This window comes from Carassius gibelio, chromosome B16 (genome assembly GCF_023724105.1).
Source record: "Carassius gibelio isolate Cgi1373 ecotype wild population from Czech Republic chromosome B16, carGib1.2-hapl.c, whole genome shotgun sequence".
Classification (NCBI taxonomy): domain Eukaryota; kingdom Metazoa; phylum Chordata; class Actinopteri; order Cypriniformes; family Cyprinidae; genus Carassius; species Carassius gibelio.
The window spans coordinates 24,063,136-24,081,198 of NC_068411.1; the positions used below are offsets into that span (position 1 = coordinate 24,063,136).

At 36.2% G+C, this 18,063-nt stretch overlaps 1 protein-coding gene across 9 annotated transcripts in view; it reads right to left on the reverse strand.

Moving 5' to 3' along the window:
* Positions 1 to 10,605: 10,605 nt before the first annotated feature.
* Positions 10,606 to 18,063, reverse strand: part of adgrb1a (adhesion G protein-coupled receptor B1a) — an 85,518-nt gene continuing 78,060 nt past the window's right edge. For 8 of the 9 annotated variants that reach the window (XM_052579299.1, XM_052579304.1, XM_052579298.1 and 5 more), the window contains 4 exons: positions 16,940 to 17,592; positions 14,012 to 14,047; positions 13,755 to 13,913; positions 10,606 to 12,218 (listed from right to left, as the gene is read on the reverse strand). In XM_052579299.1, the coding sequence (XP_052435259.1) occupies positions 12,024 to 12,218; positions 13,755 to 13,913; positions 14,012 to 14,047; positions 16,940 to 17,592 (1,043 nt within the window). In that variant the 3' untranslated portion in view covers positions 10,606 to 12,023. The remainder of the gene's footprint in view (positions 12,219 to 13,754; positions 13,914 to 14,011; positions 14,048 to 16,939; positions 17,593 to 18,063) is intronic. The other variant, XM_052579300.1, reaches the window with a different exon arrangement.

The following is an 18,063-nucleotide window of genomic DNA, read 5'->3' on the forward strand; positions in this document are numbered from 1 at the left end:
GCAGCGTCAGTCTACTAAATAATGTGATTTCCTGAACTGTAGCCATCTGTTGAGTGGGAGGTGCCGCAGCAATTAAACAGCTTTAATGACTGAGCTGTAGAAAACACCTAGCTACAACGCCACTAACTAACACCAGCTTTACGCAAGAACATCCATCCCACCCCCAGACTGTCATTCGCCCTCAGCGTCAGCCTGAGACCTTCCTCCGATGAACAGTGTGTCAACACATACTTAACTTTCAGCACCACTGTCAAAACACCATTCTAAGCCCACCAAGTAAAATGTGGGAAGAACTAGTGGGAAGTGTTTTTCATTCTTTGAGTTGAGTCTGAGAGGTTGTAAAGATAATGGTTATACAATGAGTGGTTAATGTGAAATTTTGCCTATTTTGATCTAGATAAAATCATTCAGGAGTCTGATCCCAGCAGGAAGGTTTAAAAGCACAGAGGTAGTGCTGATTTATGACAGATGATCTCTGCATGAAGGTTTCAGGTCAGGTTTTTTAAAGAAGAAGAAGAAGAAGAAATATATATAGTATTTTCCACAACGATAACTTGCCAAAGTAATCCAAAAGTCAGATTTAGCATAAAAATTATTTATCTAAATAAACTGTATTACAACAAGTTAAAACTTAATATTATAATTAATTACACAAAATAACAATGAGTTATATAATATCAATTATACATCAGTTAGACCTATTTAGTGAATAATTAATGATATAATTATATTTAATTGTTTAAAAGATAAAATTAATTATTTAAATAAAATATGACTTTCACAGTTGAATAATTAATGATATAATTATATTTAAGTGCATAAAAATACTATTATGCAATATAAATTATATATGACTTTAACTTATTTTATTAATTCTAAATAAAATAGCTTTAATTTTACAAGATTCTTCTCTTATATGGTTCTCTGGAAAACAAGGTGAAAGGAAAGACAAAAAAGAGAATTAAGAATAAAACTGACTTTCAGACAAAAACAATTGAGCCATGACAACAAAACATTTCCACACCGTCTCAATATATCCTAAATACAGGGGCAGTGCAGCTTTTAGCCTGATATTTTTGTTGAAAGGCCCTTTTAAGTCTGTTTTACAATGTGAGATGGCATGTACAAGGAATCTGACAGAACACTATAAAAAATTGCAGTATGGAGGTAAAAGGATGCAACAAGCCAACAAATGCATTTTTTTTTATGCCATTAAATGTAACATTACTTTACGTTATTTCTCTGCAAGATTGCTCTGTGTATTGCTCACATGTCTTTCAGCCATTTAAAATGCAATTAAAATGGCTGTTGTGAGCTGACAAATGTCTTCATCTGACTCGGCAAGGATAAATCTTTTTAATGCATATAGTGACGACAGTAATTTTATGTACGCCCAAAAGAGGAATACATGCAAACTAATTTGTTAAAGCTTTCTACAATACATCTGATGAAGTGTCATTTCTGTATATTAAATGGTGTGCCATTTTTTGATATTAGAATACATTCCCTTGTGTTTAATACCCAGAGACAAGTCATTTCAAGAGTTGATACCAATAGAAAACTGTTTGAAAACAGTAATTTTTTAGCAGTACCGTTTGGTGATGCCCCACCTTTGAAATGATGACCCTTTCTTTAGATGTCATAACATTATCAACAGCTTCCTCATCCTGAATTTACAATGCTTAGTTGTTAAGATCAAAAGTTCCATAATGCATTTATTAAAATTAATGATCGTGCTACTAGCTATCATCTGTAATCTCTGCACTTCAATTCCAGTCATTAGGATTTATTGCAGTCTGAAACCATTAAGCATTAAATACATAAAGTGCGTGCAAATGCAATTTACTTCCCGTCACTTCAGCTTTAAAACTGGTGTTTTGTGTCCTTGTTCCTAAAAAGTAGTAATTATGATGAAATGAGCTCAATTAGACACTCACCTAAAACTGCTTCTTACTCTTCAGGTAAAAATGTCCTCTTCAAAATAGCCCCTGAGATGTGTTTGAAACTATAAATATAAAATGAATACCTAATTACATCTGTGTGTATTTCCAGATTGAAACATCCTTTCTAAGGCACATCACATGGTAATTTTCTCTACATGTATGTGTGTTGAATGCTAGTAGGCAGACATTCATGCGGTTGAATAATTGCCCTTTGGACAGGATATTGTGTTTTACAGGAAATGAAAAACTCAGAACACAAAAGATGAAAAATGTACCCTCAAAGATTACGTTTCAACCGTCATATTTTTGAAACAATGTCCTCGTCCGTTTTTTAAAAGCAATAAGGATGACGCTTGTTCCCCATGTAAACAGGCTTTCACAGGCATGTGCAGCTGATTATTGGCCACATCTCCGCTCTGTTGACTAACGGGGATGCAGTAATGGAATATCGTTGTGTCTTTATGAAGTCCCTTTTAAATCGGCTCCCCTTTTCCAGGTAGAAATTGTGCTTTGACGGTAACAAAATGTATGGGGAATAGGCTGGCTCTGCTGCTCCTCATTACTGCCAGAGCCTAGCTGTGCTAGTCCGACCGCAGCCCTGTGACTCATTTCTTCAGTGAGTGAACGAACGCCACTGCTCCACTCTCCTTTATTAGCATGAAAGCTTTTCTGGCAGATCGCACTCTCTGAAGAGCTCCCTTAGCAAAGGCATCCATTTGTTGCTTTAGTGACGGCATTATTCGCACACCTCGGGAAGGTAGAGACGTCATTATTAGTAATTGACTGCTCATGCACTGCATTTTATTTTGATTTTGTGGAGTTAGTGTAAGCTGATCAAGAATGTTGGCTTGGAAGGAGAGTGCCACTTGTGCTTCATATATTGCAAATGTTTAAATGCACACTGCATTTTCATAGAGTTATGGTCATAGGTCTATATTGTGAGCCGCTAAAGAATGAATCATGTGGCAAGGCTTGTAAGATGTAAACACTAACAACTCGGAAACAAAACAATTTCTCAAACTAATCCGTTCTCATGGATGTGCATTTCAGAAGCATGATTTTCTGTTTCTATTTGGTGTACTATTTGTATGCAGAAATGGACTTTGGCGTGCATACAATGCGCCAGTTAGTTTTGGGGTAGGTGCATATTATATGTACGTCAAAATGTGTATCTTATGCATGCCAACAAAGTGCATATAACATGCACACAAAAACTGTGTATTAATGCATATCATATGCATGACAAATTCAGTTTCTCCATATAAACAGTATGTAAAACACACACACACACACACACACACACACACACACACACGCACACACACACACATACACACACAAAATTTTACTTTATACGCATTTTCATGAGACTCTCAAATTCAAACACTTCTGGTAAGGCAAGACAAATACCTGAAATATATGCAGGATAAACAACAATATAAATATATATAGAGAGATAATCATGTTGGATAGTTAGTTATTAGTTAGTTTTTTATAAAAAAAAAAAAAAAAAAAAAACATGTACACAACATACATCAATGGCAGGTTATCATTACTGAATAAAAATAATTTCCACCTCTTTCATTCCTTAAACGACTAAAAAGACACTTTCTTTTCTTATGTAAAATTAGAATCACAAAGTTTCATTTTCTATTTTGGATGCTCATGTCTCAGCTACAGTATCTTGAAAAGGTGACTGATGTTTGACTAATAACACTATGCAAACTAAGTATTCTTGTTCATTTATTTTAATAGCTTTTCCAATTATGCAAGCAACAATATCCATTTGAAGTTATTGCTGGTTCAATTGGACTTCATGTTGAAATTTATGTTTATTGCTGAAGTTTACGCCGAAGATGATTTCACCGACCATTTCTTTTTCTCCTTTGCTGGTGTAGAGCCAAGACTAGCCAATCTACAGTATGTGGACAATTCCAGTACAGAAAGACATTGTCTTAACACTTTTTTTTTTTTTTAATAGCTCTAGTTATTTTTTATTTCTTCCAGACATCTGTTCTCCCTTTCCAAATAAATACTTGGCCACTAATCTTAAAGGAACAGTTCATGTTGAAGACTCACTCACCCCCAGACCTTCCAAAATGTAGATGAGTTTGTTTCTCCATTGGAACAGATTTGGAAAAACTCACCAAAGGATCCTCTGCAGTGAATGGGTGCCGTCAAAATAAGAGTCCAAACAGCTAATAAAAACATCACTATAATCCACAAGTAATACACACATCTTCCGTCCATCAATGTATGTCTTGTGAAGTGAAAAGCTGCATGACACACCAAAATATTATGCCATATTCCATAATAATGCATCCCAGAGAAAAAGTCCTTCTACAATTGTCCTCTCGCATGAAAACTCTTCAATAAATTTGTAAAGAACTGTTTGTCTTGTAAACTGTGCTTGATCTGCACGTCTCTCCTGATGAAGACATGACCCATTCACTTAAAAGCATTCATGAACAAGTGATGTAATAATAATTTCTCCAAATCTGTTCTGAAGAAGAAACAAACTCATCTACATCTTGGATGGCATGCAGGTCATCAAACTTTTATTTCTGGTAAATTATTCCTTTAAAGAATTAAATTTGGATGGTATAGTAACTTGTAATTCATTTTGTTTATGCACACTCCCTGTAGATAAAACCTTTAGTACTGTATAAAATTATTTGCTACTGTGGTGGTTTTCATTTTGTAATACACAATCTTTCACTAAGGACTTTTGTGTCATGTGTCAAGTATGAATGAGTCTGTGGAGTTGCGTGCGAGTCTGTGTATCCCCATCTGTCATTGAGTGTGCATGAATGGATGCGAGTGTGTGTTTTCTGAGGAAGGTGTTAAAAATAGGGTAACATTAATCACTGACTGAAGCAGACACAGATCAGTTTGGATGGGCCGTGGCCGGGCGTCTCTGGCAGACCTCAGTGTCTGAGAGTGAGACTGACAGGCTTTAAATCAGGGCCTGTCTGTGGTTGTCACAGCAGATGGATTCGAGACAGATTTACCACCGGAGCGAACCAGGAGGCTGGAGGGAGGTCAGTAAGCACAGACAAAAACGCTGAGTGGGACAGAGGGAGAAATCCCAAGGGTGAAATTTAAAAAAAATTGCTTTAGAAAGCTCTCTTTTTCCTCTCATTGGAAAGGTTTAGAAAGGTTGGGAGCAGATTCTTAAACAAACAAGAATCAACGAGCATGCAAAATCCTCTCTAACCTCTAAATGGATGTGTGATTCATTGCTGGCATTCCACAGGTTGAACATCATGCATTTCCTTTTAAAACATGATCATAGTACATTGTAAAACTTATTTTTTCAAAATTACTGGAGTATGTTTTACGTTAATGTATTATTTTAGACTTTCACATTTCAAGTCAAATTCAATGTTGCTTGCCGTTATTTGTAATTATTTGGCAAAATTACTAGCAATTTCTGACTGAAAGTTGTTTCAAAGTCAATTCTACACCACCAGTCACTGACATAGACATTGAATAATTAATAAATGTTCATGTTTTGAAAGAAGTCGCGTCATGTCTCAATTAGGTCTCATACGGCATGACAGAACGGAGTGAAAACAGTACTATTGAGAAATATTATTACAATCTAAAATAACATTTTTGATGCATCACAATTCAAAGGTTTTGGGTAATTCAGATTTAAAAAAAAAATTTTATTCAATGCATTCCTTAAAATTACTTAAAATGACAGTAAAGACGTTTATACAAGACATTTGTTACAAAAGATTTCTATGTTAAATAAATGCTGAACTTTACAGTTATTGAAGAATCCTGAAAACTATATATCATGGTTTTCACAAAAATATTAAGCAGCAAGAACTGTATTTAACACTGATAATGGCAAAGACCATTATTAATAATGGATTACCAATAATAATTGACCAAATCAGCATACAAGGATTTCTGAAAGATTGCATAGACTGTCTGAAAAGATCAGGGAGTTCTTTAAAATGGCAATATTTCATAATTTGAATTTTTTGAAACTGTAAACTGTATTTTTGATCAAATAAATGCAGCCTTAGTGATCATAAGAGACTTTTGATGAGTTGTATACATTGGCTTGTTAATTATTATTACTTTGAAGCAGACTCTTTTTGCATTGTGTTTGACCGAAACAATCTCACTGCTTCTCCTACTTACAAACTCCGGAAATGAATGAGTTATAATATCAGCTTCAGGAGAAACTGCTGAAGAGCTGCATATAAATAGAGGAAGATGAAGCTGCAAGTCAATTTTGATACCTTCAGACTGCACCTATCTATTTTTAATAATGCAATTAGATCGAGCTGGTACGCTCATTTCACTAAATTGGTCTCTGAGAACCAGAACACCCCAAGGGTGCTATTCTGGACCACTGACAGGCTTCTAAACGCCTCTCTTAGAAGTCATCCCGACATAATCCCAGGCTTTGAATGTGATAAATTGGCAGTGTTCCCTAGAAAAGTATCAACAGTAAGGCTGGATATAAACAGAAAATTTGAAAATAGTGCATTTGAGACTGTTATTGTATCATTTACCATGCAGGAAGCTAATTTAGTAGTTTTTAATGCTGTTAAACCATATGCATTGAGGGAAGTGTATTAGATCTTACGTCATATAGCTAATTACTTTAATTATTTTAGAAATGTTGCATGATTAATTTTGCCTCCACAGTCCACAACTTTTTATTTTTTTTTGCAGCATAATTTTTTTTATTGTCACTTTTCAATTATTTAATTATATTAAAAAATCTTGCTGACTCCAAACATACGGTAGTATACATTTAATTATTTAAAATGATAAATGTTGATTATTACTATTTTTTGTCGTTATTTATTGATTTATTTGAAATCCCTTCTGGTGCTGTTATTGCACTGCATGAAAGGTACAATATAAAGTTGCATGGATTTATTGACGGAGCTGCATCAGATGAAAACTAATGAGAATGACAGCAGTGAGTGCTTTCCAAGTAATTTTGTCAATTTTACCTTATGAACAAACACATATGGAGCAAAACTGCATGGCTGGAATACTGAGAATGGTGATTTACGTATAATTGAATCCAGATTATATTTAATTAGGCCTCATCTGGCACGACTGAAAGCACATCCCTGGAACACACACATATGCCATGTAAGGCTTCAAAGAAGGTAATTTGCTATTTATATGTTATAATATGACTTAAATGGAGATGCAAACTGATATTTCCTACTGACATACTACAGCAAACGATAGAATTAAAAATTTACAAATTATAGTCCATTACTGATTAAAATATAAATGCTAAAAAAAAAAAAAAATGTAGTTAGTAATGTAATCTGTTGGACTGCACACATTAGGTATTCCACTAACAAGTCCTATTTGCCATCTAAAACTATTATATAACATTTATATGCATATTTTATGCCAGTGTCTTTTATGACCTCATATAACTGATGCACATTTTAAATAATTCGTCTTACTAAAGAACTGTTTACAGTAAGCCAGTCCAAAAAGTCAATTATTCATATAATGCAATGTTGCAGAAAATACTATACAGAGCACCAGAGTATTTTCAAATAATGGCAAATCTCTCTCTTAGCAACATATGGAAAGCATTTGAGAAATATACTGTACAGTACACGAAAGCAGTGACTGACAGACGGATGGGTGATAAGCTGTAGTCTATTATCTGACTCCACATAGTGCTGCACTCCATGCTATTTAAAAATGAATCCAGACTTGCATTTAGTTTGTATACATGGGTTATCATAGTTTTTAATGGTGTTGGCCTATTGGATGTTTGTTATAAAATGTCAGTCATGCAAGTTGCCAAATTAACTAGCATGACTGGCATTTGCAACAGCCAAATACGAATCAAAGTATCCACCAGTCAATTCCAACTAAACAACCTGAAGCTTCATTACATATAGTGCAGCTTACTACCGCTTGTTTAATTAGACGGTGGAATCAAAACATTCCATAAGGTTCTGTCCAAATCAAAGGTCAATGAATAATTATCTTGGCAGGACATGCTTTCTTATGTCCCTATGAAATAAACATCCATCTGTTCGTTCACTCGTATCTTAACATGCTTCGTTAGCTCAAGGTGTTTAATTAGAATATCGTGTTCTACAGCGCATCTTTCTAGCAGACACAGGTTACGGAGGTCCTATAGCAAACACCTCATAAATATATGAAAGGTGTTTAACAGTACTGTAACTGCTGCATTACACAGGCTCCATGGGCTTGTTTATTGGTCAAAACAGTTCTGATTTCTGCGCTTCAGTATATGGGGAAACTTTGAAAAACAGATGTCCTCATGCATTAGTGAACCCATTATAAAAATTTAACACACAGCAATGAGACACAGCCAGTGGGGTTATGTTCATTTAATTATTACTTTGATATTCCTCTGCTGTTATTTTCCCTCTTAGCTGTGTTTATGTTTGTCTCCAGTTTGTCTTACCATTTTGTTTACACAAATCATATATACAGAACACATGAACCATTAAAAAATAATTGAGAGTGTTCGCAAATAAAATTTTAGGCCGTACCTTTAACTTCAAATAATGTTAATAAAACTGTCCAATGTTCATAACATCAATGTGATATATTTTTATATTCGTTATTACTGCAACTAATACTCCAGTTCTTATATTTTCTCTTCTTCTTGTCTCTTTCTTATGCTTAATTATTCATTTACAATGTATTTCAATGTGTATTACAATGTGGTTCATCAATATTATTTGTTATTGTAGCAGCAGTGGATTTATTATTGCACATTTCATGGATCTATTTTCTATAATATTATTCTTTCTAGTTTATTGCAAGCAGCGATGTATTAAAAAAGTGTTGAGTAACTAATGCTGACATAATTAGGTTCAGGACACTGGGTCGCTCTGCGGTGACATGGAATTAATGTCCTCTATTTGCAGCATGGCCACATTCTCCCTCCCACTACATTCCCGTGACTCCAATCCTAATGTATTATTTTAATGGAATAATAACACACATTCATTATCACAAGCATTTATGATTGGTTAAATCTTTATCAGAGGATTTATAGACTCATCAGATGAAAATGCAGAGCAAAGAGCATGGTGTTATTTTAGTATTATTTATATACTATGTATTAAGGTTTTGAATTAACTTTTATTGATATGTTTGAACAGATCATCCAACTGTTTATCCATCAATCCATCTATCTATCCATCCATCAATTCACCCAACATACAACTATCCATCCATCCATCCATTCACCCAACACATACAACTATCCATCCATCCATTCACCCAACATACAACTATCCATCCATCCATCCATTCACCCAGCATACAACTATCCATCCATCCATCCATTCACCCAACATACAACTATCCATCCATCCATCCATTCACCCAACACATACAACTATCCATCCATCCATTCACCCAACATACAACTATCCATCCATCCATCCATTCACCCAGCATACAACTATCCATCCATCCATCCATTCACCCAACATACAACTATCCATCCATCCATCCATTCACCCAGCATACAACTATCCATCCATCCATTCACCCAACATACAACTATCCATCCATCCATCCATTCACCCAACATACAACTATCCATCCATTCACCCAACATACAACTATCCATACATCCATTCACCCAACACACAACTATTCATCCATCCATCCATTCACCCAGCATACAACTATCCATCCATCCATCCATTCACCCAACATACAACTATCCATCTATTCACCCAACATACAACTATCCATCCATTCATCCATCCATTCACCCAACATACAACTATCCATCCATCCATCCATTCACCCAACATACAACTATCCATCCATCCATCCATCCATCCATTCACCCAACATACAACTATCCATCCATTCATCCATCCATTCACCCAACATACAACTATCCATACATCCATTCACCCAACACACAACTATTCATCCATCCATCCATTCACCCAGCATACAACTATCCATCCATCCATCCATTCACCCAACATACAACTATCCATCTATTCACCCAACATACAACTATCCATCCATTCATCCATCCATTCACCCAACATACAACTATCCATCCATTCACCCAACATACAACTATCCATCCATCCATCCATTCACCCAGCATACAACTATCCATCCATCCATCCATCCATTCACCCAACATACAACTATCCATCCATCCATCCATTCACCCAACATAAAACTATCCATCCATCCATCCATTCACCCAACATAAAACTATCCATCCATCCATCCATTCACCCAGCATACAACTATCCATCCAACCATCCATCCATTCACCCAGCATACAACTATCCATCCATCCATTCACCCAACATACAACTATCCATCCATCCATCCATTCACCCAGCATACAACTATCCATCCATCCATCCATTCACCCAACATACAACTATCCATCCATTCATCCAACATACAACTATCCATCCATCCATTCACCCAGCATACAACTATCCATCCATCCATCCATTCACCCAACATACAACTATCCATCCATCAGTCCATCCATCCATCTGTCATCCAACTGTTTATCCATCCATCCATTCATCTATCTATCTATCTATCTATCTGGACTCTGCATCCAATGAGACGTCAAAAAGTTTCACAGTGCCATAAATACGACATCTAACCCTTTATTATATAGATATACTTTTTTTATTAGAAATATGACACATTCATTTTGTGCTCTGAAAACTGTACAATAACAAAGAAACCCCAGTGAACTTAAAAAAGGGAGTGTGGAAAGAAAGGGAGAGGAGGGAGAGGAGGAGAAGGAGGGGTTGATGGTGGAGAATTCAGGCAAGTACGTATCATCTGGAGTGACAGTCAGTGATACCGAAATACACACTGTTACATGATGTTACAGAACACTGATAAAGTCCATTAACCCAATGAGATTTGGGGGTCTTGGAATCAGAATCAATGATAACTATAATAATGTTAACAATATTCCCCAAGCACAGTAAGAAAGATATGTATAGGCTAAAATTAATTTAGTAGAACTCTTCTGGAAATAATTACAATGCTGTACAACAGGACTCTGAGGAGTGAGTCTTGTGCTTTCTCTGTGTGCGACCACAACCTAACCAGAGAATAACACCCCTCTGCAGTTTCATATATGACTATTTATAATATATATTTATATATCCATATTCATCTCCGTTTTCTCTTTCAAACATGATTCTGCACGCAATCTGAGACTCAGCAGTTTGTTTCAGGTCTCTCAGCTCCAGTGATTCTGATGAAAACATCAAGCGAATGAAGACATGTTGGTTCTCATGAACCCACCAGCTGGACCGCCAACCTGCTTCCGAGCTGAATCTTATGCTGAAGTCGCTTCAGCCTCGACCGACTTTCAAAGGATCCCAAGGTCGGTGCGGTGCACAGGACAGCACAGTGGCGAAGCAGTGGGCTGTACTGGCTCAGAAGAGCGTTTGAGACAGATTAACAGTCAAATGGCTTTGGGCAATCACGTTGCCTCTTGCGCCCCAAACGTACGCATGTGTTGTGTGTCACACTGATCAACAACGATGATAATACGACTAATAATATTCAAGAATTTGATTTTGAATGATGTGTAGCTCACTTGATTCCTACCGGGAAGTTTGAAAGCTTCTTCTCTCTCTTCCATAAATGTGACATGATCACTAATTTGTGTGTTGTATGTGTGTGTGTATCCAGAAGTGTAAGAAATTGAAGGCCACTCACTAAGGCTCATCTGCTCTTACTCTGAATTTCAGTCCTTCTCTTCAGTCAGTCACTCCCAGCATTCAACTTGCCCAGTTCAGCCGTTCTTGGTAGCGCCAGCTCATTAACACAGCAACAGGCTCAGACCTGGTTTTTCGAAAGTGTTATGATTCGCTTTGACATTAAGGAAAAGGCCATTCCAGGATTAAAACAAAAACAAAAACAACACAAATAAAAATTGCACAGCCATGTTGCTTTCTCTCTCCTTGCATACTTTTGTTTGTCCACACTCTCAAATCTCACTCCCTCTCTCTGTCCCTTTTCCCTGCGAGTAGTTTGTTCTGTTTCTCTGAATGCTCTGGGGGTCTCTCAGACCTCCGTCTGCAGGTCCATGATCTCTTGGCCCATCAGAGGGATGGTGGCGCTGGCCTTCTCCCATTCCACCGCTTGCATTTCTAGAGGAGAGGCCTGTAGGGGCTCCAGCTCCTTACGCACCCATGACGGTGGTGAGTGGGTCTTCCTTATGCCCTCCCACGCCCGCTTACTGGGGGTCTGCTGCTTGTCCTGCATTAACAAGAATCACAATATTTTAGGGAGATTTTTTTGTAAAATTTCTTGTTCGGTGCAAAATCAGTCGAAGTGCTGCCAAAGAGGCTATCCAGCCAGACGAAAATGAATATTATTTTTAGGACATATTATAATAATTATTATCATTATTGAAAAATATAAGTAATTAATTTCATGTATTTTGGTCAATATAAATGTACTTATATTTTGATATTGGTAACAGAAAAAGTAGGAAAAAAAATACAATAAAACTAATACAAAATTTATTAATAAAATTAAGCTACATAATGCCCTGTAATTAGTAATGTCAAGATAAAAAACACGTTTTGTTATTGTGAATTTAATACATTATCAAATAGATTAATAAAAAGATTACTATAGAAAAACTGAACTGAATTTAATTAAATGCTGCCCTGCATTAACAAGATCACTATAAATAATAATTAAAGACATTTTCATTATATTATATGATATTATATTATATTATAAACTCATCAGGAAAATTAAAAAAAACTTGCACACTCCAATATCTCAATGCATAGTATAATTTACACTACTGGTGAAAAGTTGTGGCCTAAAGGTTAGAGATTTGAACCCATAATCCCATGGTTGTGAGTTCAAGTCTTGGGATGGCAGGGAATGTGGGTGGGCAGTAAAGTATACTCTCTCCACCCTCAATACCATGACTGAGGTGCCCTTGAGCAAGGCACCGAACCCCCAACAGCACCCTGGGTGCTGCAACATAAATGGCTGCCCACTGTTCCGGGTGTGTGTGTGTGTGTGTTTGCACTTTGGATGGGTTAAATGCAGAGCATAAATTCCGAGTATGGGTAAACATACTTGGCTGTATGTCATGTCACTTACAAAATAATTTTCAATCTTTTAATGTTTTATTAGAATGATTGGACCCACTTTATATTAAGTGGCCTAAACTACTATGTACTTACATTTTAATTAATAATGTAGTACAATGTACTTATTGTGTACATACATATTTTTACATTGTACTTATATTTAAAAAAAAAAAGACATGTAATTACATTTATATTTACACTGTTGACCCATTCTTTACACCTTAACCTACCCTTAAACTTACCCATACCTCCAACCCTCTCCCTAACCTTACCCCTATCCCACCTCAATAACAGCAAATGAGTTTTACAATACAATATGAACACAATAAGTACATTGTACTTATTTTTTTATGTAAGTACATAGTAGTTAAGGCCACCTAATATAAAGTGGGACCGAATGATTTCTGAAGGTTCATGTGATACTAAAGACTGGAGTAATGGCTGCTGAAAATAACGTTTGTAATCACCTGAATAAATAGCATTATATATATTTCACAATATTGTTGTCTTTACTGTATTTTTGATCAAATAAATGCAGCCTTGGTGAGCATCGTAGTTATTTTTTAAATTTTGACTGGTAGTGTATAATTTCTTTTGATTTTACAAAATATCTATTTTTTATGAGATCCTCTTAATGAAGAATAGAAAAGGAGGGAGAGTGATGAGTATAAGTTCATACACTAAGATTGGTTTTATCGCTTCCTCCTGACGACACGCTCCATCTCTTCCCAGACTTCCCGTCCACTGGGGGAGAATCTCTGTCCTTCTCTGCATGCTGCAGCTTCCTGTTTAAGTCCTGGAACATGTCCTGGTGACGCTTGCGTGTATGCATGATCTTCTGCAAGACAAAACCCGCATTTAAACCTTTGCAGAGATGAATGAAACTGCACCACACAAGACTGCTGTCATTAGTGGAAAGATTTACATTACACTGACCTCAAAGTCCAGCTCTGCATAGCGCGATTTTCGTCTCTAAAAGGGCAAATGAGAAAGGGATGTTATTGTGCGTCCTTTCAGAGTTGTCTTAGGGGGAAAACAGCAAATGGGTCATTCCCAAAATATATTGACAATCATGTCTTTAGACTTTTCACTCATAAGAAAGACTTTATAGATTTCAAGAAATTCCATATAAAAGACCTAATTCAATTCTTTACATAATAGTTTAATCTTGAGCAATCCTCTTTTTTCTGTTATAAATTATTTATATATTTACTATTTATACTAATTTAGTTTTTCTAATTCAAGTGCAAAATAAATAAATACAATAAAACAATTAACTTTAGAGAAAAAGAAAATCAACATAATATAATAAAAAAATGTTTGAACATTAGTGCACAATACAATTGAATATTAATTTAATAAAAAATATAATTCAATATTAAATAAATATGTTAAATTAACATTTAAAGCAACTTATTTAAAAGCAATTAAGATTATAAATAATTTCATAGAATTGTCATCAGTATAAATTTAAGCTATTTTGATTTTGAAAACACAGAAAGTAACAAAATAAGTTTTGTCTTGTGATTAGTAGTAATGTTAAGATAATAAAGGAATACAGTTTAATAAATCCTAATAAATCCTTTTATAATGAATATAGGGAAAACTAATTTTATTTTATTACATTTTGTAATATTTTGTAAGTCAATACTGTTTGAGAATGGCCCAGATGCAATAAATAGAGAAAAATCAATCAAATTTTGGGCACTTTGGACAGATTTTGTAAAAGCATTGTGCTGCTAGTTTCCGCCGAGCTCCTGGCACGAGCATGCTGTAAACAGCTTGTGACCGAATGGCCTTTCTTTAGCCTGTTGGAGAGCGTCTGAGGGCAGTCTGACATTCTGCCTGCGCTGTGCGTTGCTAAACATCTGTGAGCCTACAATGCATTCTGGGTGCATGTCTGGCCTGAGGTGAGGAGGAATCCACGCTTGTCATCTGCTCCCTTTTAAAGCATGAGCAAAATCTGACCTTTGCATAGACTTTCCTTTCTAAGAGGGATAACTGCAAATGCAAAGAGGCATAATTTATGTAGCCTTCTTTCCTTCCTTCCTTTTTGAATCTGCATATTTTTTATTCCATGAAGTGTTTCGACGCAGTTTTTATTGAAAGCGAGTGCATGTGCATTGGCTGATGTCAGTTGAAATGTAACTCTGAGCCACGTAATGACAGTCCTCTACGCAGACACTCGCCACAAACACGCTTTTTTCACTCCGCACATAAATTAGGACACTCGCTCCCTTGTGGCAGATATGACAAACATTGATGTGAATTCACAGCCTTGTAGGCAGATGGGTCTACAGCAAGTTTCTTTGGACCAGAAACCAAAGTGTCCATCAGTTACTAGAAATAATCAAAGCTGAGAGAGAGAAAAAAAAAGGTGATGAGGATGAAAAGACAAGGTGATTTAAAAAAAGAGCAAGACCAGCATCTACAGAGTTGTAAGATGCAATCACATTTGCGCTGATAGCCATTAAACGTTAATGAATAGTCATTTAGAAAGCTGCTGTGTCACTGGGGTTCTGATTCATTTAGGCTGTGAATCTTTCAGTGCAAACTGTGATGAGCATTTTCATTATTTAGACAAAATGAAGTCAAACAAGCTTCTCGACAATGAGGAAATGGAAAAGGATGTATAGCACTTTGCAACCCTCTACAAACAGCTTAGCAAAAGAATCACAATTTTTTTAGTTCACTCGCCAGACTGTGCCATGTAATGTTTCTTTAAATACAGCTAAGAATATTAACAATGTAATACTACTGAAAAATTACTTTAAAAACAAATTTCACTCAAATTGATAGCAAATTTGAGAAATATTTACAAAGAAACTTTTTTCTAAAGTAGAAAAACTAAAATGGCATTTGTACAACATTCTCCATGATTCAGTTTTATCTACAACTTTGAAAAATAATTTGTTAAAGTGTACTATCAATCATATCAAATGAACTAAGGTATGATGATGAGTTGCTGGGCTTATGAATATTAATAACATTGTCTGCATTCGCTCAAACTGATTTGCTAAAATCAAAACGGAGATGGCGATATGTGAGCGCTAGCCAATGACATTGCCAGTTGTACATTAGCTCCACCCACTACTGAAGGAAATGGGAGTGGCTTCTGCTTAAATAAGAAAAAACAAGAGGATGATTTACATGGAGCTCACTGATTATTAATGATATATATAGGATTCCCTCGCTTTCTCTCTGTGAGTGCATGTGAGAAAAAGAAAATTCTCACCAAAACAATGGAGGGACGGACACCTATTCACTGGAGTTTACAGTCCGTCAGAATATGCTGTGCATCCATTTGATATCAGTAAGAAAAGTGCACTTTAAAGATGGCAAGAGGAAAACCTCTCAAATTCTCAGAATATTTTTGTTTGTGAGTAAAAATCTAACACCAAAGACTATAACGCAAAAATATTTCGTTTTTTAAATAATTTTAAATGTAAAAGAATAATTTACACTATTAAATTATATAATGATTATGATACAAAGGAACAATATCATTGGAATCACTTTCACAGTGATTTAACAGTGATAAAAACATTGACAGCCAATGAGAATCGATCCTGCTTCAATGAGCTTGAGCTTTTACAGCAGTAAATGATAAAATAAATTATGAACAGAACGTTATTATGCATTGGTGAGGACAGTGATATAGTTACTGTTCTTAGTTCTTTAACTCAAATAAATGGCCAATGAAAAAAAAAAAAAAAAGAAGTTACTTCAATTATTGTTAGCCGATGGCTAATGATATATGCATAATTTAGTTGTCTAGCACAAAATTTTGTCCCATATGCGAGTGAATTACTTGCCGTGTAGAGGGTTGCATTGTTTGATCACATGAATATCATTGTTTCTTACCTCCAAAGAGCTCATAGACAGTGTTGAGACGGTCTCACTCTTAGACATCATTCCGGAGTTCCCAGAGTCCCCTTGCTCACATGTGTTTGTCATCTGGGATTCGCTGGAGATGTTCTGCACTGTCTGTACTGGGGGGTCCCTCTCTGAGCAGGAAACGCTGACTCGGTCGGTGGGCAGGCTCTTCAACCCGAAGCCTGGCACGGGATCAGTGCCAGCGGGGTTGGCCAGGTGGATGAGCCTGGTCTGGGGTAACTGCTCGATGTTGATGTTGTACTTGGTGGCTGGGTCATCCTTGCCGCCCTTTGCGGGCCTAAGGGTGTTGTTGTTGTTGGGCAAGTGCACGTAACCCTGGCCTGACCCACCTCCTCCTCCTTCGGGACCGCCGCTGTCTCCTGGGGCTCCATCCAGTTGCTTGAAGAGCTCACCATCACAGATATAAATAGATTTGGCTCCGGGTAGCTCTGTACTGACCCCGGCAATGCCACCTTTATCGCGGCGCATGGTGAGAGTGTGGCTGGCGTAGTCAGCAACGTTTTGCAGGTGGACCTTTGCCATGCTGGCAGGAAGGGTGTTGAAGTTGGAGCCTTTCTGTACCGTGATCTGCTTTGAAGCTACCTTCTCCTCACCTTGTTGGGAGGAACGCTTTAGGGTGCCTGGAAATCAGAAGGGAATAAGCCTTAGTAAGTGAAAAGAGATCACAGCAGAGAAAACACATGCTGATTTGATGAAGCGGTGCTACATTTTGCTGCTCTTGTATCAGCTCAAATTATGAAGAAATCGATTTAAATGAAACTTTGCTGAATCATAAGAATAATACTGTTTATGGTCTAACATGGTACAGAACAAAAACAGAGACCAAATCCAATTTTAACTTTTTCCAAATTCTGTAGTAATCTGTGTTTGTGTTTGCATTTGAACCATTACATTACATTTTAGTCATTGAACAACACGTCTAATCAATTAAATTTAATCAATCTTTTACAAATGAAATAATAAAAATAAAAATATCTCTCTCTTACTTAGATTGTCCTTTGAGTATCCAGCAAGCTAATTATACATTATGTGATTTATCAGGTAATAACTGGCTAATGTACAAAATGTTATTATTAAACAGGAGCAAGCAA